The sequence below is a fragment of the Rhinolophus hipposideros genome, assembly GCF_964194185.1.
Source record: "Rhinolophus hipposideros genome assembly, chromosome: 3".
Taxonomy (NCBI): domain Eukaryota; kingdom Metazoa; phylum Chordata; class Mammalia; order Chiroptera; family Rhinolophidae; genus Rhinolophus; species Rhinolophus hipposideros.
Window position 1 is genome coordinate 62,271,594 of NC_138049.1, and position 26,887 is coordinate 62,298,480.

The 26,887-nt window shown below is 44.7% G+C and overlaps 1 protein-coding gene across 1 annotated transcript in view; it reads left to right on the forward strand.

The window, feature by feature from the left end:
- BACH2 (BTB domain and CNC homolog 2) overlaps positions 1-26,887 on the forward strand; it is a 327,340-nt gene that overhangs the window by 295,155 nt on the left and 5,298 nt on the right. Inside the window, exons 5-6 of the mRNA XM_081038640.1 lie at positions 10,834-12,426; positions 23,381-23,587. Coding sequence (XP_080894766.1) covers positions 10,834-12,426; positions 23,381-23,587 — 1,800 coding nt within the window. The remainder of the gene's footprint in view (positions 1-10,833; positions 12,427-23,380; positions 23,588-26,887) is intronic.

Consider the following 26,887-nt stretch of genomic DNA (forward strand, 5'->3'; position numbering starts at 1 on the left):
TTGTTTTTGTTGCCTGTGCTTTTGGAGTCACAGCCAAGAAATCATTGCCAAGTCCAGTCTCCTGAAGCTTTACTCCTGTGTTTTCTTCTAAGACTTTTGTCTTTTGGGATTCAAGACCTTTTGAAAGTAGTTTTTTTAAAAAATAAATAAATAAGTAAGAGAAAAATAGAAATTATGCATATGCAGGGAAAAATGGCTCGGGGAGCATGGAATGCCCAAAACAAAGTTCAAAGAAAGACCCTTTTTTTTTTTTAACAAAACTGCAGTTTTTTGTTTAGTTCAGTGCTTTTTTTCTCCTCCAATGGTAGAAAAATGTAAACAGCTATAAAAAGCTGTATGGAACCGCAAAAACAGTGTCAAGAAAACTGAAGCCCAAAATGAGTGGAGACCTTTCTGTTTGGAGCACGAAGACAAGGAAACCGACAGCTGCCATTCGGGGCAGACTGTTTGATACAGAAGATGGCAAGGAGCCCAGAGTTATCTCTATATTATGTATCAAGGAGAATGTCCATTAGTTGTAAAAGTGACAAAAACTTGTAGAAAGAAATGGAAACCCCAGTAGATGAACAATAAGAAAACACCTCCGCTTCCAGTCTGAAGTAAAGCCCCCAAACTACAAGAAAAAAAAATTAGACATGATTATGGTATAATTTGTTATAGTCAAAATCTTTAAAGAATTACGGAATCCAGGAAAGCATCGGAAGTATGCAGATCAGAAAAATAGCATCACAGTTTTCAAAAAAAAGGGAGAAAGTGGATCTTAAATGTTTGACTGAAAAGCAGTTTGTGTAATAGGGATAATTTCTGAATATCTAGACAAGTATGGGTCAAAAAAGTAATTTTGAAAGCCTAAGATGGACACGTGGATTATCAGTAGCACATAGTAGGGGGTGGGGGAGCTCCGAGTTGTTCATTGACAGCACCATAAGTAATAAGAGGCAGTGAAGTAAATCTTAGTCAACATTCCTAGAAAATGGGATCTCAACTGAGAGAGGTTCTGTCCTCCATACCATTCACTGGAGCATTTACTCAGTCTACATACCGTGCCGGGGATGTAGTCAAATGCAAGATGGTTCAGAGGAGGGCAGCGAGAGGGTACAGGGGTTCATAACTGGTTAGGTTCCAGAGGTGGGAATTTTGGCTTGATATGAAGAACCATTAGAAGGTTCAGCCATAAAGCAGAATGAAATCTTACCATTTGCAACGATATGGATGGACCTAGAGAACATTATGCTAAGTGAAGTAAGTCAGACGGAGAAAGACAAATACCATATGATCTCACTTATATGTGGAATCTAAAGAATAGAATAAATGAACAAAGTATTCAGAAACAGTCTCAGAGACATAGAGGAAAAACTGAGGGTTGCTAGATGGGAGGAGGGGTAGGGATAAGGGAGAAGGTGAAGGGATTAGAAAGCACAATCAGTAACCACAAGATTGCCACAGAGATACGGAAGACAGTTTGAGGAATATAATCAATAATGTTGTAAGGATTTTATAGGGTATCTGATGGACACTTGTCTTATTCGGGAGACTGCTTCATGGACAGTGTAGATGCCTGACCACTGCGCTGTACACCTGAAGCTGAAGCTGAACAATACTGAATGTCAACTATAATTTAACATATATATAGTCACAGGATGTGGAGTACAGCGTAGGGAATAGAGTCAACTGTAACAGCTATGTACGATGTCAGAGGGGTAGTACATTGGGGACGAGGGGTTATCACTTTGTGAAGGATATAAATGTCTAATTAGTACATTGTTTTGTACACCTGAAACTAATAATAATAATTAAAAAAAAGAAGGCTCTGAAGAGGGACTCAACTTCTCTTCACTAGAAACCTTAAAAATGTTTTGTGTTTCTGGTTGAAGATCAATTGGTTGATGGTTGGTTTGAAATAAGTACAGGGACTGAAGAAGTGAATCAAACCTTGACTCAAGAAAACTCTGGTCTAGGAAGATCACTGGTTCCCTGAATGGGGAGGTCATTTAAAATGGAAATTAGGTAATTTTTTTAATCTTCTTTTTAAAAACAATTTTCTGTTAGAGGTGGTTTTTCAAATGAAACTATAAACCTAGATGCAGGTTTTTACTACTTTGTTACCAGTGAGTGGGATGCTTTTCACTTTCATTTTACACTGAAAAATGTAAAAAGTTACTACTATTTTTACCTATTTTAGGATCTACACTTATACTGAAATTGAGTTTTTAAACATTATTCCATGAAGTTCATTATATAATCTTTTAGAAGGGAGAGTTTCTATTTTCATTGTATGCTTTTAGAGTAAATATGAATATATTTGTATCATATACCGTGTTTCCCCAAAAATAAGACAGACAATCAGCTCTAATGCATCTTTTGGAGCAAAAATTACTGTAAGACTCAGTCTTATTTTACTGTAATATAAGACCGGGTCTTTTATAATATAACATCACATCACATCACAACACAACATAACACCGGATCTTACATTAATATTTGCTCCAAAAGACACATTAGAGTTGATTGTCCAGCTAGGTCTTATTTTCAGAGAAACAGGATATAACTTTTGCCCATCACTTACCTGGGAAATATAACCATCAATACCTGAATGAGAAAATAATTAAGGGCACAGATGAAGGAGGTGAGACAAGGAGGTAAGACCATCCAGTTGAAGTTCCACAGGGTCAGGGTGTTGCTAGTTCCCAAGAAAGACAACGAATGTTTGCTTGCCCTTCTCTGTTCTCATCAATGCTGAGACAACTAAAGATATACCTCAGGGGCAGTTTCAACTGTTATGTAGCCCCATGATAATTCTGAGCTGAGTGACACAGATACGGGATACCTGACATTCTCGCTAAACATCAACTTTATCAGGCTGCCTTTCTAATTTGGAATAAAGCTCTGGTGCCACATGGCTCCCCACTAGAAAGGCGTTCCTGCTTTGATGTCTTCCAGATTCTAAAGACTGATGCTAAGCTGATCCCTGCTAATTTACCAAATTCCTATGTGATAAAAAGGCTTTCTAGGATTTACAGACTTTCATTGGGCAATAGAGGGATTTATCAATTATCTTTATTCTTTAAGAAAAATCCAGGCACTGAATCTGAACAATATACATAATAAAAGAACAAAGTGTGAGATTCATCCTTCTTCATATCCAGGGAAGTACCATTTCCAGTTGGCCAGACTCCTTTGGATAGAGCTATATAAAACTGAATATTTTAAAGAGTGTAATACAACTTAGAATAATGTGTTTCCATATGAAATACAATTTCGTTTCTGGTTCACTTCAGAGAGACAGCAACAGATAGGAGAGGAGTATGAGAGTTGAACTCCACAGTCAGTAGACTTGGTTAAGCCCTGGCTGACTAGCCACGTGGCTTTGGGAAAATCCCTTCAGCTTTCTGGCCTTTCTGGGCTTCACCTCTTTTGCTTCCTTGTTTGCAAAATGGATGAGGATTGAGTCAGGGAAACAGAAACCATGCCAGGTGTTTCAGAGAGGATATAAAACGGAATTGGTTACACAGGTGTTGGAAAACTGGAAGAACAGAAAGGGGAAGAGTGATTAATGGCTGTAGGAAGCAGCTACCACTGCTGGGGCAGGAGGGGATAAAAGGGACATATGCCTGTGGAGGAGATCACCCCTTCTGCAGCCACTTCCCCAACACACGACTAGGGAAGGAAAGAAAAAGAGAAGGAAATAGAACCACAGCTTTGCCTATTCTCCATCCTTCTGATCTCCCACCAGTGTCCCTTATTGGCAAAATCTAAGAAAAAAGTCAACCAGCATAGAGCCTGGGAAACGCAGTTTTTAAACTCCCAGCCTCAGCATTACAAGAGGGAACATAAGAAGAATGGGCATGAGGCCAAGGCAATAGTAAATAAGCAGCATATGAGTTTATAATTTCAGACTAAAATGAAATTAAATGATCGAAATTAAAGTTAGTAGTTGGTCAGAACTGTTTACATTTTCCTGTTTGTATTAAAGTAATGCTACTTTAGTACATGGACAGAGATGGGTGGGTGGGTGGATGGACAGATGGATGGATGTTTAGATAGATTTGGTTCTGATCTGAACCATTTCCAAATAATTTTTGTTACATTTTTTTGATTTAAAAAGTTTGCAGTTAGTCCATGGATTAGGAAAAACTACAAGATTACATTCTACAAACCCTTGTGATAGGAGAAATTATAGCGAAAATGTGGGTTATTGTAGGGTCCTTCCCAAAAGTTCCTAGGAGTCAGTTTCAGAGAATCTGGGATCATGCCTCTCAATCATGTGGATTCATGTCTTTGTTCACTTAACCTTACTGATTTTTTTTTTAACCAATGTAATATTCATCAGTGGGCTGACCATGTATTTCATTTCAAGGTACCCACAATCCTGCCAGTCACCACTATCCACACTGCTGATCACAGTAGCTCTGCTGGCTAGCTTTTGGAGTTTCACTCAAATGGAGTTCCACTGTTTGACCTCTACCCTGGGATGCCATCACCGCCTTTGACATCAGGGAGCCCATTTCAATCACAGGGGATTGGTAGTGTGTGTGTGTGTGTTGAAAGGGCCAAATTCATGGGCATACACATGCCCAGCACAGGGCCCTGGACTCAGAAGGCCCCTGTAGTTGGTTTAATGTCCTGCTGTCATCGTCTTGAAATTCTTAATCTCTGAACAGGAGGCCCACATTTTCACTTTGCACTGAGCCCTGCAAATCCTGTACACCAATCCTGGTGTTGGGGCAGACGACGGCCCTTGTGAATAGAGGCCCAGGAAAGGCCTCACTGAGAAAGTGGCCCTTTAGGAAGAGCCTGAGGATGAGGGAGCAAGCCATACCCTTCTTTGACTTATCGGATGAACATCAACTCAGCCTGCAGCACTCAGGGCAACGGTCACTTTCTCTAGGAAGGCTTCTATAATGCCCTTAGCAGTTACTGCCCCCAGCTGGGTCCTCCCTGGGCACCCTATAAATACCTGTTACTTACTCAGATCACATTGTAGACATTTGCGTTGAGCATGTGTCCCCCTGGTCATCCTCTTGGCTCCCTGGAGAAAGAGACTAGACTTAATTCATCTTTGTAATAACAACAGTAGTAATAGTTGTTACTCAATGCCAGACCCTGTTCCAAAGGTTTTACTACAACGCAGCCATTGTTCATATCCTCTCTTACAGTGGAGACACTGAAGCACAGAAAGGTGAAGTAACCAGCCCAAGTTACACAGCTGGTACATAGTAGATCTAGGATTTGAACCTAAGGAAAGCTGGCTCCCCCAGACCTCATATAGTACACAGTGAGTGCCTGGTATATGGTTGGTGAATGACTGAGCAAGTAAAAGAAAAATAGTGACTAGGAGATCAGATAGAGAATCTCAGGGGCAGATTTACAGTTAAGAGAGAGGGACGGTAGGTTGTGCCTGCAGACCCAAATTTGAGACTGCACAGGAGAGAAATCACACTTAATTTTATGCTTTTAAGCCGTATTCACTAGCACAGATCATTTTCCTTAGCAAAAAAAAACTCCACCCTACAAAATTGTATACTTATATGTATAAATCAACTTGAATGTTGACTTAGTTTTTGTGTTATTACTTTAGGAAAAGAAACAAGATTGTTTTCTCTTGCTTTATCTTTAAAAATGCTAAAATGACTGGAAGCTTGGTTGAAATAGTGAAATTAATTTAACCAACATGTCCTGACTGTAGTGTGCTTCCATAGCATGCTGCTTTGGAGAGAAAAGTGTGATACTATGAATATCAATTATAGGAAATTCAGATTAGAAGTCTTGGCTCTTTGCTGTATCAGTGTTCATCGTGCAGAATGGGAGGTAGTACATTGGAAAGGAAGAGTTGTCACCAGTGTTGTTTTCTTTATTTAACAAGAGCCTTGCTGTACAAAAATCAACCAAGAGGGACGGTCAGTGGCCTCAGCGTTTTAAAACATCCATCAGCAAAGCTTTGTTACCTTCACCTTCCCAGCTCCTGCAGCGATAAGAGATCCAGCTTCATTGGGGAGGTATACATGGTGTTGCTGAGGGTAAAAGGTTCCATGTTTTGTAAAGGTATACGTAGGAGTCTTGAGAAGGGTGCCACCCTTCTCTCAGGGAGCAGTCCCCAGATCGCCTGATTTGTCTGATTAGCCTTCTGCAGATGGCCTCAGTGCCACTGCCATGTATGGACACTGCCGGAACCAACTGAGGAGATCTTAATCACATGGCTTAAGTAGGGAGTGCTGTTCCAAGTCTCATAAAAATTCCCAAACCCTCTTTGCACTGTACGCCTGAAGGCCAACTGCCTGATCCCTGCGAGAGCCCAGAATGACAAAACTGTTAGAAGGTCCCTGTCATAAGCTCTGTCCAGCAGTAAACAAGGCACCTCCTGAGAGGGAATGCCCCAGCTCTGCCAGCAGCACCCACACATGTCCTCTGCCAGTTGAGGTTTCACCAGTTCGTCTTCCTTTCATCAGCAGCATAAAGATGCTATGTCAGAACCCAAGGGAATGTAGGGTTAAGGGTCATAGTTTCAGTGGGTCAAACGTTCTGCACATTATCAGCATGTGGACACGTACCGTAGTGCCTGGGTTTGCTAGTCTGACCTGATTTCTTTCGGGCCTGTAACCTAAAGGTCAGTGCCACTTGCCTTGTATGTGTTGACTCCCGGATGAGGTCATTGCCTCCTTTGGAGCAACCTGAGAGCAAGGGGGGTGTTACTTCTGCCTCTCTCAGGTCTTAGGCCCCCATGGCACAGGCCATCCTGCCCCCACAGTGTGAGCTAGTCTTATCTGGAGCACTGTGTGTATCACACAGTGGGGAACCAGGTAGTTATGTATTAAGCGTGATGAAAAGATAGTCTTCAAAAAGATCCATCCAAAATAGTTCATTCATAATGCACGCCTGTTATCCCAGGTTGTCATTAATATTGTAGTTTGCATTTGTTTATCAGACCTTTAGGCCATTCCTGACCAACAAATTTTAACGTAGATATGTCTGCTTCCCTTCGAGCAGTGGAACACAGTTCTGTTAACACCCATGAAACAAAACTGGCATGCTATTTCTAATCACTTCATTCCACTTTAACTTTATGATCATTACCTTTTTAAATAACATCTTTATGGGTCATTACTTTTGTGTGAGATTCTCCACCTCCCACCTCCTCTTATTTTTTCCCCATTATTGGAGGCTTACTTGTTAAAAACAGAAAGTAAATAACAATGCAAACTTGTGGTCACAGTTTCATAAACATACAGCTTCACATGCCTGGATATTTGCTTTACAAGTACAATGAATGAGTTTAATGGTTCCTAAAAATGGAAATACAGTGGAGCCTTACTCAAGATGGAGCCTAAACCAGTAATTAGAAAGGTTCTGCCTGTTTTCACACTGGCCTGCAGGTGTGATGGGCTCTTGCTTTCTGTTTTGTATATTTGGAGGTGTTACAGCTGGCCTGAAGTGCACCCGAGATGGGTCCCTGCATGGGACACCTGTGGCAGTTCATAAGGTACCCATCGTATCAAAGCAACCCTTGACCCAGCACAGACATAGAAAGGGGGAATTCACTGCACTCCAGGTGTCCTGCTTGTGAGTGTTCAAGGGGTCCCCACAGACCTCAGCACTTTCCTCTTCTCCTGAACTGGTTTGGATTTCTCAGTCGACAACTAATTGTGTAATCTTGTGAGAACCCTTCCAGTATTGACTTCCATTGTGGCTGAATTGACTTTTCATTGTGCCTATTCTACAAAGCTGAATTGTAGGTTTCTTGAGCACAGACCTGAGCCTTAGCCTTATCCATTCCTCATCGCACTGGGATTGAAATCCCAGCTCTATGACCGTGGCCGAATACCTTCACCTCCTGGCTACTCAGTTTCCTTGTCTACAAAATAGAGTCACTCATGCCTGCCTTGCAGGGCGCTATGAGAACCAGCTAGCACGGTGCTGGGCGGCAGGAGGTTCCTGGTGAGTGATAATTCTGACTCACTAGACAGAGCCCTGCACACAGCAGCTGAGCAAAATTTAGCAGAATTGAATAGGACAAAGCAGAATTAAACTCATGGGGGATGAGGTAGTTATGGACTCTTGAAATCTCATGGTGAGAACACCATTTCCTCTGACCTTGGGCCTGAATGACAGTTCAAAACCCCGTTTTTATTCATCACTCTTTTGTGACCGTCTGATGATCATTTTAAGCTCATCATGTCTCCTAAGCCCGAAAGGAAAGGGGATTTGATTTGGGATATTGAGACTATGCTCATCAGCATCGTCAGTCCAACTCCTGCATCAAGCATCAGCCCTTCCTTGAGTGGAAACGCTTTCTCCAGCTCCTTGTAGCCCTGTGGCAACTGGTGGCACCCAGGCCGATCCAGTGATCCCCATAGGTGTTTCTGGCTTATTTAGGAATTTTCTTTTAAGAAGCAACCATGGTTGGGGACAGTGGTGGGACCTACTGAGACCAAGAGCATCAAAATAAGAAAGAAATGGTGATAAGGATGAGAGGATGAGGAGGACTGTATAGAAAACAGACTACATTGAGATGAGTTTCCCCAATTTCCCACAGAGTGAGTGATCACATTTGCCAAAATTCGAAGTGTATTATCCACTCAGCCACTGGCAGATGGCCTAGGAATGGAGCCTTGATTCTGCCATTCCTGTGTTTGTGGTGGAGCCATGTTCCAATGAAGAAATGGACCATGTGACATTCTCATTGCCTTCTTGGGTTGGTTATAAATACGTACTTCCTTGCCTTGCACTCCCTTTTAAAGGTTTCTGGGACAAATGTCCATAAGACAGATACAGTACGTACTAGATTTGCTGAGTCTCGTATGGTCAGCTTAGTGTAAGACACAGAAGCATATGATAGATGAGCTCCTTTTCAGTATTAGTGCTAGGGGACAAGACAAATCCTCTTGCCTGTCTTGGATTGGTTGATGGGTTTGGTATGTTGGTTTATACAATGCCTTGCTCCAAAAGTAATTTGACACAACTCTCACCAAACGCTGTGTTGTCACGTTCTGTACACTCTAGTTGTGTTAGAGGCACAGTTAGATTTATGACATATTCAGTAGCATACAAACTTTTCTCAGGTATTGTACCACGTTAGAGACCCTAGTTAGATGCAAACTTAGAAAGAGAAACAAAACAATCCCTAATCTGAAGGAGCTTGCCATATTGTGGTAAAACACAGACCCAGTTAAATGTAAAAAAAGTGAGAGAACAATGATCACCTTGGTAGAACTGTCACATGGGTCTAGCAGTCATGTTTTTTGTTGTAATTTTTTGTAACCAAATATCTCGGGACTCACTAACTGACAGAAAAGGTTTTTATTTGGAATTTTGTTTAAAGTACTTCAAAATTCTCAACAATTAAAAATCCCATTCAGTTCTGTATCTAAGAAATTTCCCTTCCAGGGAAGAATGCAGCAATATAAAGTCAGGGCTGCCCTGAAGAATCCAAGACATTTCCTCAATGTGGCTATGGGGGCTGAGAGGCTAGTGTCATTCGTTCTCTCTCGTAGGTTTGGAGAGGGCTCTCAGAGAAGTCGATGTCCAAGTTGAATCATGAATAGCTAATATAAGTCCTCACAAGAGTTTTGGCTCTGTGTGCTGTGGTGAATTTAGTACATGTAGAAGTCGGCTACAAAGGTTGCCCATTCATCTTGCTCTGCACTTATTCCCCTAGCAGATATTTTTAAATCCCTTGTACTATAGCTTCCAGCAAAGCCCCGCGATTTCCTCTTTCACGGATTTGTACACGTGACTCATGGACCTGCCTCCCCTTTCTGTGGGGTCCTCAGTGCTTGCAAGAACCTAGGGGATGCATGGTTTTGCATAGAGGGGAAGGCTGCCTGCCCTGAGCACCAGCAAGTTCAATCCACTTACACTGGGGAAAACAAAACAAAACAAAACAATTCGCCTTAGGCGAAATATTTCTAATTGTCTACATTATTCTGTGTCTGTATGCATGTGCGCACGCGTACACACATAAATAGCACATTATCAATCTGTGTAAAATATAATGGATGAGCAGCGCATGACAGCAGGCTTAGCCTCTGAAGATTTACCAGGAAAGAAGACAGCTGCATGGCAAAGCTGCTGCTTATAATTAGGAAAGGACTAGCCCATGTCCTGCGCCACTCAGCAGCTTCAATCATTTAAATGACAGGCAGTTTGTTTAGCTCTGTAACCCCCATTCTTTATGAGCCAGGAGTTAATTTCTTGTTGAGAACAAGAAATTGGTTTGTCATCATCTCTGGTATCGTTGTAAGATCAGGTATGACACGGTGAATGAAAAGTCCCAACTAGAAACCATGATGAATGAACAAAACAGGCGTTGCTTCGAATGTCTCTGTTTAACTTTGTAAGTGAGGAAAAACTATTTGAAACCCTATGGACTTTCAGTTTTTAACAGGGCCATATTGCCAGTTGTGCGGTTGACAGGAAAACCATAATGCTTTCTTTGGCTCAAGGCAACTGCAAGAAGTGTCACATCACTCCTTATGTGGCGTGGCTCTCAATGGCACTGATTAGGAGGGAAATTAATAGGCTTCCCATTGTTACCGTGCATTTTTGCCAGGATATTTCATTAGTGTAAACACTGAACCCGTTGTCATCTTATTTAGCCACTTGACCCTGGTGATTTCCAATTCTGTGTGGGGTGATGAAATAAAGCAGTGGCATGCACGAGACAGGCACTAATTATTGGAAGCAGAATCATTGCTGACCCAGTGTGAGATTAACTGTTCCTTTGCAGTCTTTCTTCTGGGACATTAGCACTGTCTGCTTATCTTGCTTCAGTTGAGGGATTCGGGACAATAGAGGTGCTGACCGTTAACATGGGCAATTTCCCTGTTTGTTTTGCAGGTCACGGCCAGGGGCTTTGGGCCACTGTTACAGTTTGCCTACACCGCCAAGCTGTTACTCAGCAGAGAAAACATCCGTGAGGTCATCCGCTGTGCCGAGTTCCTGCGCATGCACAACCTGGAGGATTCCTGCTTCAGTTTCCTGCAGACCCAGCTCCTGAACAGGGAGGATGGCTTGTTTGTGTGCCGGAAGGACACGGCCTGCCCGCGCCCACACGAGGACCATGAGAACTCCGCGGGAGAGGAGGAAGAGGAAGAAGAGGAGACGATGGATTCAGAGACGGCTAAGATGGCTTGCCCCAGGGACAAGATGCTTCCAGACCCCAAAAGCTTTGAGGCCACCGCCATCCCAGTGGCAGAGAAGGAGGAAGCTTTGCTGCCCGAGTCGGATGGGCCAATAGACACCAAGGAGAGCTCTGAAAAGGACGCATTAATGCAGTACCCCCGATACAAAAAATACCAGCTTGCATGTACCAAGAATGTCTATAACGCATCATCACATAGTACCTCAGGTTTTGCAAGCACATTCAGTGAAGATAACTCTGGCAACAGCCTCAAGCCAGGGCTAGCCGTGGGGCAGATAAAAAGTGAGCCGCCCAGTGAAGAGAACGAGGAAGAGAGCATCACACTCTGCCTGTCCGGAGATGAGCCTGACATCAAGGACAGAGCCGGAGATGTCGAAATGGAGCGGAAACAGCCCAGCCCTGCCCCCGCCCCCGCCCTCCCCGCAGGGGCCACCTGCCTGGAGAGATCCAGGAGTGTGTCCTCTCCCTCCTGCTTAAGGTCTCTGTTCAGCATAACAAAAAGTGTGGAGCTGTCTGGCCTGCCCAGTACATCTCAGCAGCACTTTGCCAGGAGTTCCGCTTGCCCTTTCGACAAGGGCATCACTCAGGGTGACCTTAAAACTGACTATGCCCCTTTCACGGGGAATTATGGACAGGCCCACGTGGGCCAGAAGGACACGTCCAACTTCACGATGGGGTCGCCCCTCAAGGGGCCTGGGGTGGAGGCTCTCTGTAAGCAGGAAGGAGAGCTGGACCGGAGAAGTGTGATCTTCTCCTCGAGCGCTTGTGACCAAGTGAGCAGTTCTGTGCATTCATATTCTGGGGTAAGCAGTTTGGACAAAGACCTCTCTGAGCCGGTGCCAAAGGGTCTGTGGGTGGGGGCAGGCCAATCCCTCCCCAGCTCACAGGCCTACTCCCATGGTGGGCTGATGGCTGAGCACTTGCCAGGAAGGATGCGGCCCAACACTAGCTGCCCGGTGCCAATCAAGGTCTGCCCTCGCTCGCCCCCCTTGGAGACCAGGACCAGGACTTCCAGCTCATGCTCCTCCTATTCCTACGCAGAGGACGGCAGCGGGGGCTCTCCCTGCAGCCTCCCTCTCTGTGAGTTCTCCTCCTCGCCCTGTTCCCAGGGAGCCAGATTCCTTGCCACAGAACATCAGGAACCAGGCCTGATGGGAGATGGAATGTACAGCCAAGTCCGACCCCAAATTAAATGTGAGCAGTCTTACGGAACCAACTCCAGCGACGAATCCGGATCATTCTCGGAAGCAGACAGTGAGTCGTGTCCTGTGCAGGACAGGGGCCAGGAGGTAGGGAACCCACATAAATTCAAGCATGTGATCCACTCTCTCTCGGTCCTTTATCTGGACTCTCCCCCTATTCCTTACCACTCCCAGATGGTTCTTACGTGCCACGATGAAAGGTTCAGTAAAGGTACCGCCTCCCCCACCCATGGAGGCAGGATGCTTCCTGGTGCTTCCGAATTAACTGCTTTTGTCCTAGAAGGCTCTTGAAATTGGATCTAGATTTCAATGGTCAACAAGCAGAAACAAGCTGCTTAGTGAGAAAAGGAAGTCTAATGCATGAAAGCATGCTCAGGAACTTCAGACCTCCTTTTCCCCTCCTTTCTCCTTCTTTTCCCTCTGCTTTGGAAGGATGCTGTACGCATCACCTCCATCCTTGCTCCTCACCCTTCATGGTGAAGGGAAATATAAAATCCCTTTCCAAATGGATAGAAACTAGATAGATCCACATGGGACAGGTGCTTTCCCAGCATCCTTTAAATTTTCCTTGTCAACAGAAGACCCTGGGGTCGCAATGCAGGTGACGGACAGCTCACCATCCATCCTGGTCCCAGGGTCACGGCAGAAGCCCCCTAATCAGTCACACGTAACTGTATAATATATCATTCCTGAGCTCCCCCCACATGGCGAGAAGTTATTTGGGGGAGGGGGGGAATGGGGTTAAGTAGTGGTTGCTGCCCACCCTGAAAGCAAAATGCTTCATAGATAAAAATTCTTAAAGGTTCCATCCTTGTCTCGCCAATGCTGGGAGAGGGAACAGGAGCAACACCAGCCATGTCATCAACAAGATCCACGCGGCTAAGGACAGGGAAGAAGACACACCCCACATGTCCTCCTCCCCCCATAACTTGAGAGTCCCCTGGGAAGACACGAGGGCGTCTGTGCCACAGTCTGGCACTGTCTTACTGGTTGATAAGGAACCAACCTGAGACTGCCTGTGTCTCACCTGTGTCTCAGACCTGCCTCGGGAGCTGGAGGGAGCTGACCCAGTGAGAAGTCCCTCCTCAGAGCTGCTTATCCAAAACACATAGGAGGAAGTGAAGCGGGATCCTCAGTAGCCAGGGAGCGCCCTCATACGCCTCTGCGCTCCCAGGGTATGAGCCTCTGTAGTAAAGCAGAGCCGTTAACCCAACCAGACAGCAGAAATGCCACACGGGATGAGGTGGGTTTTCACAGAGCCACGTGTGGTTTATTCAGCCTCTGCAAGATTGGCAAGAAGCACATGAAGTTTTCGTTAGGGCATGTTTTGAAAACAGATTCTAAAGCTCTCTGTGCCAACTGCAGAAATACCCTGTGGTCAGTTCCTTGTTTTACCAGCTAGCCTGGTCCCTCCTCTTCTATTACTTCCTGGCAAAAACGGAGACAGACTAGATTTCATTTAGTTAAAAGGAATTATAAAGAAATTTGAATGGGAACTATTCCTACTCAAATACACCATATCCTCTCAGGTCTGGGATGGGGGCTTGTGCCCAGGGCCCCAAGACAGAAGCACATTTGTGTCTCTAACCTGAGAGGATTGAGGTTTTGTGAAAATAGCAAAAGGTTGTTGCTCTTTCCTCACTCATTTCTTCCCCTCCAATTACAACTTTTGTGAGGTGTGTTTTGTTGTTTTTTTCCCCTGAAACTGTTCCAAAGCAAACCTGATGCAGAAACCTAGTCACTGAGTCAAGTTCATTGGCATAATGATTTATCTTGCCAAGTATTGGTGTCATGAAAAAAGGACAAATGCCTCCATATCTTTGGTATTTTGTCTCTCCCCTAAGATTAGCCCCAGTAAGCTAAAGGGGTTATGGTTTTATGACATTTGTGCATGTTCAAGGAACTGTCAGTTTCAAAAAAAATCTGCTGTCTCTCTACTGTCCCGAGGGAGAGCTTAAAGTCATTTCTTCGAACTAGTGCCACCAACAAGAGCGCATGGTTTTTCCTGTGTTTGAGCCATATCATTTGTCTACCTTAGAACTTTCAGGTCTACATGAATCAGTTGAAAGGAGGACTCACTCAATCTATAAAAATAGTCATGAACAGGACTAGTCTCCCCCTGAAATATACCACTCTTTCAAAAATAAAAAAAAACTTTTATTTTTACTTTTTTAAAAAAATCTGCTGTCTTTGCTTTTCTAAGCAGTGAAAGAAGTGACATTTACCAAAGTTTTATGCCATTTCAGAAATCACACATAGCCCCCCCCCCAATTCTGTAGTACATTTTGAACAGGATTGTTACAGTAAAGCTAAGGTTTTTCCCAGTTTGACATTTTAGTTTTCCTCGAGTAGAGGAGATTAGGTTTTCCAAGAACTATCTCAGGGACTCGGCACTACTGTTCCTCTTTGAGTTAATAACTGGCTTTAGAGAGTTCCTTTGACTCTGGTGGAGGTGTGGTCCCCAGTAAACATAGTGATGACAAATCCTTCACAGCGTGACTCATCACTCGTTTTCTTGAACTGATCCTGAAGAAGCCAACTTCTCCTGAGCTGATTCTGCCTCCGTCAGCTCTTGTAGAAGGTCCAGGTGATTTCTCTTCCAAGCAAGCCCCAGGGAGACACAAGAGTCAGAAATGAAAACAGGAGTTCTCACCTCCAGCTGGCCACCTGTCCAGTGCTTCAGACGGACGTTCCGGGCTCCCTCCCCATCTCTCTTCTTCCACCTCTGTGAGGAGCCAGGATGTTAGATAACAAGAAGTGTTAGCATATCGTATATTCGGTACATGTTCTAGTTCTGCTCTGTTAACTCTCCCATCTCATCAACATTGACCTATCTCATCCTTTGGCATTATTCCCTAGCTTTAAAGAAAGCTTAAATTAGCACAATATTGTCCTTTATCAACAACCAGCTTTTTAAAAATGAGTTTCTTTTTTTTAAATAATCAAACAGCATACTCGGCCCATCACATACCAAATTGAACAGGCTTTCTCTGTGCCTACAACGATATGCAAACACACATTCACATTTCTAGGGGTCGGGGTTTTGTTTTCATGTCATTTACTGTATAAGTACTCAGCAACTTGCTTTTCTTTTTTCACATAGCCATCTCTGCAGTGTACATGTATGTTGGTCAGTCACGTATGGCTAACACAAGCTTCTTTAATATCCATGGGTCCCATAAATCACAGTTTACTCAGCTGTCATCTATCAACAGCCATTCCATGTTTCCAATTTTTCCCTCTTATAAACATTACTGCAATAAACATTTTTGTGAACAAGTTTAGTAGTGGTGCTTTTATTTTGGAGGGTTAGAGTTCCATACGTGGGTTAAAGTTTATGCTCATTTGTTAAATACTACCTAACTACTTTCCCAAAAGGCTGTAGCAATTCATGTGTTTTTCAGCAACTTAGGAGTGTCCACTACCCCCTGTTGTTGCCAAGTATTAGTTGTTAACAGTCCTTTTAATTTTTGCCAAGTGGTGGGTAAAAAAATGATAACTCCTAATGAGGTTGTCATCTTTGCCCATTTTCCTTTTGTGTTGTTTGCTTTTAAATCAAATCACAGGATCCTTACTGCTTAATATAGGCATATTAACCCTTTCTAAATGTTTTCTCTATTTTCTCCTCGTCTGTTTTTTTTATTTTGTTTTTTTTTTTTAATTTATGGTATCTTTGTCTGTATAGAAAAATGTAAGTTTTAGGTAATCAAGTTACCAGTCTTTTCTTTATGACTTCTGGGTTTGTTATATTACAAAGCCAGTTTGGACATTGTTTTCTTACTTCCAATGATGAAAAAATGAACAGGTCATATGAAGTGAAAAAAGTAACAAAACAGTAGGCATAACTATGTCTTAGTTTGCCTCAAAACGGGAGGCAAAGTTGGGGAGAAGGAGTATAGGGAAAGTTTCATTTCTATGTATTTCTATAATGTTTGAATTATATATGTATATATCTCACACAGGTTCTTTTTGTCAGTTGAGATATAATTCAGCTACCATAAAATTCACAAGTGAACAGCTCAGGGTTTTTAATGATTCACAACGTTGTATGACCATCATCACTTTGTAATTCCAAGACATTTTCATCATCCCTAAAAAAAACACCATGCCGGTTAGCAATCACTCCTCACTGCCCTCCCCTCAACTCTAGGAAACCATGAATCTGCTTTCTGTCTCTATAGGTTTGCCAATTCTGGGCATTTCATGTCAATGAACTCGTATACGTTGTGGCCTTTTGTGCTTGGCTTCTTTCACTGAGCATAATGTTTTCAAGGTTTATTCTTGCCATTGTTGTCCCCACTGGCTGTGTCATCACATGTCAGTGCTGCATTCCTTTTTATTGCTGAATAATCCTCCACTGTGTGGACACACCACACTTTGTGGGTCCGTTCAGCAGTTGGGGGACATTTGGGTTCACAGTTTTTTGGCTATGATCAATAACGCTTTTGTGAGCACTTGTGTATAAGATTTCTGTAGACATGTGTTTTCAGTTCTCTTTGTTGTATACCTAGGAGTGGAATTGCTAAGTTGTATATAACTCTGTTTAAGCTTTGGAGGAACTAGCAGACTGTTTTCCGAGGTTACTGCACCATTTGACATTCCCACCAGAGGTGTATGAGGGATTCAGTGGCTCTTGCTCCTTGCCAACACTCGTGATTATCCATCTTTTTTATTGTAGCCAGTCTAGTGGGTACGAAGTAGTATCTTGTTTTCGTCTACAGGTTCATTTTTTAAATTTGAAAATTATCACAAAGTCACATGCATTTTGCAAGTAGTAAGCTCCTTAGTGAGAAGGTTTTGTACCCCAAGCATTTCTAATTAATTGTGGGTTTTAGTAAAGAAACACTGGAAAAATAGTTTATTTGCACAGCCAAGAGCATTGATGGATTAGCTTTATTAACATGTTTCATGTCAAGAGGGATAAAAGTGTGTACAAGTTGAGTGTGTGCTTGTGTGCGTGTGGGAGCAGGGAGAAGTCAGGACCGGAGCAAATGCTGAAACGTGATAGCAGAGAGGTGCCGTGCCTGCCAACTCTCCCACCCAAATGCCAACTGCCAGACACAAGTCGTATGTAAAATTTGTACAGTTGTTTTTGTGGTTTGTTGAATCAGGCATCTTTTTTAAAATGTCTGTCATTGGTCTACTTAATAAAAAGGAAACCTTGCTGGGCAGCGTAGAAGGCAGCCATATTTCTCGTTCAAGCAATGTTTTCGTATTAGCTAGAAAGACGTGCTTAGCATCTGGAATCCCAAAGCATACTGTATGTCTGGAAGAAGAAACCATGTGACAAAGATCTATAGAGCCAATAAGCAGAAATGATAATATAATAAGAATAAGAATACTTCACAGCTATAAGGCAATTTAGACTTTTCAAAGCACTTTCTCCACCTATCATCTAATTGTATTCTTCATAGCCATACTACAAGCTAAGCAGGGCAGGTATTCTATCCCTCTGACTCACAGACCCTCCAAGAACTTCAGGACACACGGAAGAAAAAAACTGCCTGGAGTCACACAGCTAATTAATTGCAATGTCACAACTAAATCCCAGATATCCTACATTTGTTCCATCAACTGGACCATGAGGATCGCAGGTAAAAGGATGATTGTTCAGGAAGCATATCTTAGTGTGGGAGGAGAGGTGCTGTCACTGAGCTGGCTGTCCCCATGCCAGCAGCACCGGAATCACCAGCCCAGTGGGCATCTTGCTTCCTCCCCTGACAACGCACAGATCTGACAGTGTTGTGAGAGTACAGGTGTTCGAGTTTTTGGTCAACTGACGGCTCCATCAGGGCCTCAGGGTACATACTGTTAGGAGGATGACTCCCGTGGCTTCACCTCAACATCTGGTAGTGAAACCAAGAAAAGAGATAGGAAAGGAGATTCACACAACAGCTCCGAGGGCATTGCTAGAGGAAATACATGCTTATTTTCAGCTCTTTCTGCAACATTTACATCTCATGTCCTTCTCCAATAGTCCCCGTCCAGCCAACCAGAGACACCAGGCAAATGAGATGTGTTAAAAGGCACGGTGATTACAATTGGTCTGATTATACCCCTATACAAATATTCAGAGGAAATAGAGATCACGGCGAAATCCACTAGAGCAAGGGAGTCATTGTTTGGGGGTGGAAATCTTTTTCCCCTCTTTTGCCTCTTATTTGAGTTTTCTACACGAAGTTGTATTTCTCATAATTTTTTAAATGATGTTTTTGTTTAACTGGGAGAGAGGGGTGTTTTGCCTACAAAACCTGGGTAATTGTTGGCAAGGAAAAGAAGTGGAGCAGCCGATTTGTGTTTGATGAGAAGGAAGCACTGGCACCCCAGGGTCCGGCCCCTGGTACCCTGTGATTAGCCCTGGAGGAGGAATATTTATGTTATGTTATATTCACCTTGCAGGTGTCACCACATTCTCCCACCCTTGTCTAGGCTCTGGGGCCAGAGGTCCCTGGGCACACTGCAGGGCTACTCATTTCACTGACTGCTCAAGAGCTGGGTGCCCCAGAGCGTCTAACCTTCCTCTGGTCACAGCTTAGCCAGCCAGTGCAAGTACCAGGCTAAACACATCCTCCGTCCTGGTCTCCTGGTGTGCGGAGAGGGAAGGAGTGAGCGCCCTGCTGGGTGCGACTGGAGCAGATTATGCAAGTTGTGGCACCAGCTGGCTCATGGTGACAGCTGCCATTTGGCCCTTGGCTTGCTGACTCAGTGGCTGCCCCTGACTCTGAGTCTCTGCTGAGAACCAAAGCCCAGGCGGGCAGCCCTGTGCCAAAGGAGAGATCAGTGCCCTCGATCCCACAGGCCTTTCCCCTCTGTGCGGCCTCCTTCACCTGTGCTGATACTCCTGGGTGTGTGCTCGGCTGAAGGAAGCTGCAGGCCGCCCAGCTCAGACAGGGTGCCGGTAGTTGGCAGGAACTTCGTCTTGTCACGTTGGGTGTTTTGCGCTATTTATGAGGGTGCTGTGAATGAAAACCAAACCGCTGCTGAGAAGTAGAATCTTGGAAGAGTAACTGTGGAGGGACAATAAATGGGCCTCTCTGGGTTGTAAGAATTCACCAGGAGAAAGGAAAAAGGGCCTCAGCCTTCTCGACGTGTTTCCACTTTTCCTGACCAAGTGGCATTTGCTGACTTTGAGCCCTGTTTGAGGAAGGTTGGGGTGCCTGCAAGCCTGAGAATGGAATATTCTCTCGGCTCTATCAGGGGTCTGTGGCTGCTCTTTACGTCCAGGGATGATCCCCATTGGCTTGGAACTTAACTCTTCTGAAAATAAGGAGCAGCTGTGGTGAAGTTACCACTGTCCCTTTCCAGGAACACTCCTGGGATGTCCCTCTTGGTAGTCAATGGAAGTTCTCCCTTGCTAGAGGGCTAACAGAGCCTTCTAAAAAGCAGCAAGAGGGTTGTGTTTGGGATTGTTTTTTGTTTTTGTTTTCATTCTCACATGGAAGAAAGTCTGTGCCTGACTATTCTCTTTTCCTCTAAAAAGCAGCTGGAGTTGCAACAGCTCGGCTGATATTTTATATGGCCTTTTGCTTCAAGGACTTTGAAACTAGCATTGTTGATTTTTCTTCTTTCCTGTCAACCTCCGTCCTATTTTCCTAGTGTTTTATATTCACTGTCTGGATGTTTTTAAATACAGTAACTCTTGGTATAAAAGGTCTTTTGATTTTCCCTGTGGCCTGAAATACAGGTATATAGTCTTTCTGAAAATAAGTAAACACAATGTCGAGCAGACACAGAATTGCTTTGTTGTCAGCAGAAGGGGAGACTCCACAAGGCCCAGAAGTGCTGCAACCTCGGCTGTGCAAACAAGGCTTCTGCCTGATGTGGAAACATCCGTGTCCCCAACAGACAGACCTCTGTGTTATGTAGGCATCATCCAGGATCTGAGTGTCTGTTTGTTATCCAAAGGGCATATAAGGGAAAGCAAACATTCTTTCATATCAGTATAATCCCTGTGCAAACACAGCCCCATGAACAAAGCCCTTTCCTGGGTCCATGACAAGGAGCTGTTTGTCACGGACTCCCTGTCTTTAGCAGTCGGAAAAGGGCTGAGCTGAGAGTGGTGGTGTAATGTGTGTCGCTGCGCTTTTGTTCTCTTGGGCCAAAATTTTACAGGTGTCATGGGACAGCGTTCACCATGCGGAGGTTGAATCAGAGCGCCCAGTGGAGCCTTCAGCAAATGCCACGTCTAGAAGGCTCAGGGCCATAAAGTGTCCTAAGAAAACAATTGCACCCAGCCATCGAAAAGCCAAATGATTGTTTAGTATGATTGCCTTTGTGCATGGGGATTAACTAGTCACAAATGCCAGGATCTGGGCTCATGTCTGCCTGCATGTGATGCAACCAAAGACAAAGCTTGAGCTTCAGATAAAATATCTTCATCTCTCACCCCTGAACAACACAGACGTAACACTTCAGCCTCTGAATATTAACGAGGACTTGGTTTCTTCACCCCAAAAATATTTTGATCAATGAAACCCAGACCCGCCCTTCTGTTTTTCTGGTGCCTCAAATTCACTCTAGTCCATTCGTTCAGTCTTCTAGAGCTGAGCTGTCCAATACGGTAGCCACACACCACAAATGGCTACTGAGCCCTAGAACTGTGGCTGGTCTGAATTGTGATGTGCTGTCAGTGTAAAACACGCCTCAGATTTAGAAAATTTAGTACCAAAAGCAAAAAGTAAAATATCTCATTTTTTATATTAATTACATGTTGAAAATATCTTGAAGCTATTGGGTCCAATTAAGTATATTATTAAAATTACTTTCATCAATTTCTTGTCACTTCTTTTCATTGTTTTCATCAGCGGCTACTAGAAAAGGTAGAATCACCGGGGTGGCTCGCAATGTTTTTGCATCGAACAGCGCCGGGCGAGCCCTTGAAGGAATTGTAGGTTTAGAGCGCCATCTGCTGGTCACTCTCAGGCAGACGGTAATGGAAGCAAGAAGGAAGCCGTCTGAGGTGGGAAACACTTTGTCTCGTGGCAGAACAACAACATGCAGCCTTCCTTTTCCAGGAGCTTCGGAAACAGGGCCAGAACTGAACCCGGAAGTCCCTGCATCATGAGTGAAGGCCTCGCAAACTGCTGGGAGGTGCAGGCCTGTGCCCTCTTACCTCGTGTTTGCGGAGGAGGCCCTAGAGAACAGCAGTGTTTTTAGGAAATACTTCAAACCGACACAGGGTTATAAGCAAGCATTTAACTGAATATAAGGAGGACACAGAGCCATCCCTCAAGAAACTAGGGTCCAGGGCCGGCCTGGTGGCTCAGGCGGTTAGAGCCCCATGCTCCTAACTCCGAAGGCTGCCGGTTCGATTCCCACATGGGCCAGTGGGCTCTCAACCACAAGGTTGTCAGATCGATTCCTCGACTCCTGCAAGGGATGGTGGGCAGCACCCTCTGCAACTAAGATTGAACACAGCACCTTGAGCTGAGGTGCCCCTGAGCTCCCAGATGGCTCAGTTGATTAGAGCACGTCCTCTCAACCACAAGGTTGCCAGTTCGACTCCCACAAGGGATGGTGGGCTGCACCCCCTGCAACTAGCAACGGCAACTGGACCTGGAGCTGAGCTGAACCCTCCACAACTAAGACTGAAAGGACAACTTGAAGCTGAATGGCACCCTCCACAACTAAGATTGAAAGGACAACAACTTGACTTGGAAAAAAAAAAGTCCTGGAAATACACACTGTTCCCCAATGAAGTCCTGTTCCCCTTCCCCAATAAAATCTTTAAAAAAAAAGAAAAAAGAAAAAAGAAAAGAAAAAGAAAGAAAGAAACTAGGGTCCTCTCTTTGGATACTGTTGATCAGCCTTGAGTAGCCAAGCGTTTGAAAGTAGGAATATTGCTGATAATAGTAACAGCATCAGTTATGTATTGCTGCACAACAAATGACCCACAGACATCGTGGCTTCAAACAAGAATAATCGTATCACACCTCCCATCATTTCGTGGGTCTAGAATTCAGGAGTGGCCCATCTGAGCACTTCCGGCTCAGGATATCTCATGAGGTTGCAGTCCGACGCTGGCTGGGGATTCGGTCACCTGAAGCTTTGTGCCAGGAAAATCCACATCCAGGTTGGCTCATTCACATGACTGGCAGGGTGATGCTAGTTGTGAACTGAAAGCCTCAGCTCTTCTGCACATGGGCCTCCACACGGGGCTGCTTGAGTGTCCCTGAGGCATGGCAGCTGGTTTCCTCCAGAAAGAGCAATCTAAGAGGTCTGAGAGGAACACCTTTAATGACCTGGCCTTCGAAATCACACACCATTAGTCCCGCTGCAGCGTACTGGTCAAGAGTCAGGAACATGAATCTCACCTCGGGATGGAGGAAGGCCAACATCATGTTGTGAAAGAAAATGAGATGGGATGGCCACTGTATATTTGGAAAATACAATCTGCCAACGTCTAACTCTTGTGAAACAGTGCAACTAAGAAGCAGGCCTCATTTTGCAGATGAGAGTGTTGAGGCTCAGAGAAGTGAAGTAACTAGCCTGAGGTTTCATGTCTGGTAGAAAGCACACAAGCTCAGTTGTAAGTCCTCGCCCGTGCTGGTATAACCTACCGAAGTCATCTCCCTGTATCATGCTGATTGGTCCATCTTTCCAGCATCTTTAAGGTGTGGAGTGCTCTCTCCATTCAAGTGTGTGGATAATTCCTTAGATGATATCTGTCTATAAAATGTCATTTTATTAAGTTGAGGCTCAATGGCACTAAGTTTCAACAGACTAAAGAGCCCCTCTTACAAAAGTGCTGTAGCCATGAAAAAGTACACAGTTTCCAAGATTTTCTGTGCTGCTTGCTTCAGAAATCTCAGCAATGATAACCACGGTACAATTCATGTGTTCACATTCTGTTTGATTATCTGCATATTACGTCTTATTTGTATTTGAAACAGGAAAGAATTAATCATAGCTTGCTTTCGGTAGTTTCCATATGACTTGGTCATCTTAAAAAGGAGGTTTTACCATGTGTTGATGTTCTACCTGCCAGAATGAAGACTAGAATCCAGCTGTCATAATCATCCTCTGTTATTCTTGGTTTCAGGTCAAACTTCCCTTCCCAGTAGATCAAATCACAGATCTTCCGAGGAACGATTTCCAGATGATGATTAAGATGCACAAGCTGACCTCAGAACAGTTAGAGTTCATCCACGACGTCCGCAGGCGCAGCAAGAACCGCATCGCAGCCCAGCGCTGCCGCAAGAGGAAACTGGACTGTATTCAGAACTTAGAATGTGAAATCCGCAAATTGGTGAGTTGACCCGCCCGTTGCTGTCAGCAACCTGGAGTGACCAGGACTGAGGCCAAGTTGCAATAGTGAAGGCTGATGGGATAGAAAGAAGGGTCACCATTCAGAGAAGCTGGGGTTCGTTTGTAAACAAGTTTCTCAACAAAAATAACAGCTTTCTATCGGCAATGTGTGTATCTGTGTGGGTGTCAATATTTTATACCTTTCAGTCATACATATAGAGGTAGTTCTCTTTTATTTTCTATTCAACGTGTACGAATAGCTAACACTTACTGCACGCGTATATGGACCAGGCATTATTCTCAACTATTTTTGTGGATAGTCACATTTAATCCCTCACATCAACCCGTAGACTTCGGGAGTATTTTATCTCCATTTACAGAGGAGGAAACGAGAGTGCAGAGAGGTTGGGTAACGAACTCCCCACTGGGTGGCAGAGCTTGACTGTAAACCCAGTTGTCTGATTCCAAATCTTGTGTTTTTACTGCTCGCTCCTGCCTCCCACAGAAGAGTGTAGGCTAAAGATAGGACTCCTGCCTACTGTGAGGCAGCAGCTCGGCTGCATGACCTCCGAAAGCCTTGTGATTTGGCAGTCCTGCCTCAACGTGGCTGTCACTTCTTCCCTATGGCTGCGAGTATTTTGTCTCAGGGAGCAAGCTCCCAACTCACTCGGCATTCTGTGCCCCCTTCTCCTTGATAAGCCGCCTTTAGCTACAGGAAGTAAATCCAGGTGGGCTCTGGCTCGTGACTGTAGCTTTGAAGGTAAGCAGTGCAATCTCCTCCAGCGTGAGCTTTGTGCTAGCCGAATACTGGAAACTCAGCTCTGATGCCAGGTCTGTGTCAGGGAAGAAGAGGGAAGCCACGTACTGAGGTCCTGAGCGAAGTTTAGGTCCTCATACTGCGTGCAGCATTCCTGTGCCTCCTGGTAAACCCCATCCTGATGCGAATCTAAGAGCAAGAGAAGACGTTTGAAAGGCGTGAGGAAATGTTACATGTCATTAAGATAAGCAGGGACTACAGGGTCTTTTGTTTTGTAATTAACACCCACAAGCGGAGAAAATCTGCCCATGTTCAGTGGCTCCCATCACCTACAAAATAAAGCCTAAGCTCCATAGCAAGACATGCCATGATTTGGTCTGTAGCTACCCTCCAGCATCACCTTCCACTCCCTTCCTAGAACTTGATCCCTAATAAAATCAAACTGTCTGCACTCCCCCACCCCCTTACCCCCCACCCCCACCCCCCATCTCCATACCTCTGTGCTTGTGCCTCTGCTGTTTCCCCTCTACCTTGGACATTCCTCAATTTTTTTCTTCTCTAACTATGCCCTTTGTTCTTTAAGAGTCAGGTTACTGTCATCTCTCCAGGAAGGCCCTTTCCTGTTTGCCTGCTGAGGCTGGCCACCTGCCCCTGGAGCCCCTGGCCCCTGGCTTCTGCTTACCACTTTAGTCTTACGTTATCTGTGTGTGTGGTGGGGGTCTCCCCAGCCCCTGGCCCTGTAGGACAATGTCGTGATCATTTCTGAATCTCCACTGCAGACCCATTGAAGCCTCTCAGGACATGTCTGTTGCCCTAAAATGTATTGGAAATTGTGACTGGGTCGTGGGATTATGAATTCCTTCTTTCTTTCCAATTTTTCTTGAATGTTGTTTTAACAACAAAATGTTTTAAATTTAAGTCACGTCAGGAAGCAGAACATTGGTGCTGGTGAGTGTGGTGGGTCTTTTAAAAGCCTGCTGGGTTTAGCTGGGAAACCAGGCAAGGCTGAGCCCACCCGTGTAAGTCGTCGAGGCCTGAGACATGTCTGTGGGAATTCCGGCCCTGCACTCCTGGGGGAGTAGAATGCCTCTCATCATCCATATTGGAGAAATGCCTGATTTTTGTAATTAGTGTTCTTCTCTGTGAAACTTTGTAATACTAAACAAATAATAAAGTCTAAGCCACACACCAGGCAGATGTCTAAAGCATTTTGCCAATAATGTTCTCCCCCCACTTTTGTGGAAACCCCTTAAAGACGATGCTGCCTGTCACTGCTGAAAAGTTTCACGTGCTTATCAATGGACATCGGTGACATAGCCCTTTGTGCTTGTAACCAGGGTCTTGATTTGTGCTGCCTTTCCTGCAGTGAACCCCAATACTGTCCCACGCAGCATTTCGTGTTCTTCCCCCTTCAAAGTGTCCCAGAACATTGTGCAGATCAGTAAGCGTGGAGGGGTCGGTGGCTTGGTCAAGGCTACGTGGCAAAATTCAGACAGATTTCCCCTCCGGGGGCAGGACAGTGAGTGTTGCCTCTTCCTTTGCCGACGTCCAGGTTATAGCAAGGGAGGCCCAGGTTGCACAGCCCAGGTGCGTTTTGTTTCTGATCTGCCACCCTCTAGCCGGGGTGGTGCCCCCACTCTCCTCGTCTGAGTGTAGGGATGGTTCTTGCAGGCAGGGGCAGGCTGGTCCCTCCCTGCAAGCCCTCAACACACACACGCACTCCCCACTCCCACGCTGTCTCCTGCACGCCGCTTCGCTCTTGCTGACTTGCAGAATGTATTTCTCTCAAGTTGCACTTGTACATCTGTTTATTTTTCGTTTTTAAAACATGTTTTCTTGAAAAATTTATAAATATTTTAGCAGGTGCCCTTTCCCCGTGTAAATCTCTGTCTCCGACACACATGCCCACGCTGCCTGCCAGACTGCATTCATGTTACGGCACGTGCAGCTCCCGTGTAGGAGAGCCTGTGTTGAGTGTTTGCTTCTCTCTCTCTCTCTCTCTCTCTCTCTCTCTCTCTCTCTCTCTCTCTCTCTCTCTCTCTCCTTCTTCCTCCTCCTCATCCTCCATCCTCTCCTGACCCCTCCTGCCCACCCTTGCAAGAGGTTGAGGACTCACTTCATGCTGCTTCAGATGTCCAGTTTGTTCACCAATTTTGTGGGTGTGCCTCTTGGAGCACCTCATCTTCTCTCCTCACACACATAGTTATGGTAAAGCCTTAATCAGCTTCCCCTTGGGTGGCTAAATTCATCATTCTGAGCAGGTGATGGAATTTAGTAACCTAAGAGCTTCTGTGCGATTTTCTTTAAGGAAAACATCTCAGAACGTTGGGCTGGCATGCTCGGGCTCCGTCTCCACGCCTCTGTCTGCCCCTTCCGGTGTCCAGGGACAGTCAGCGCTCAGGCCTCACTGCACGGTCCCCAGCCATCCTAACAAGGGCCTGTTGTGTTCAGCTTGTCTGCTGCAAAGGCCTGAGAGCCTGCTGATGTTAGAGTGAACCATATGAAATTGCCAGTGATCAATATTTGTTAGGATTCCTCCATGCC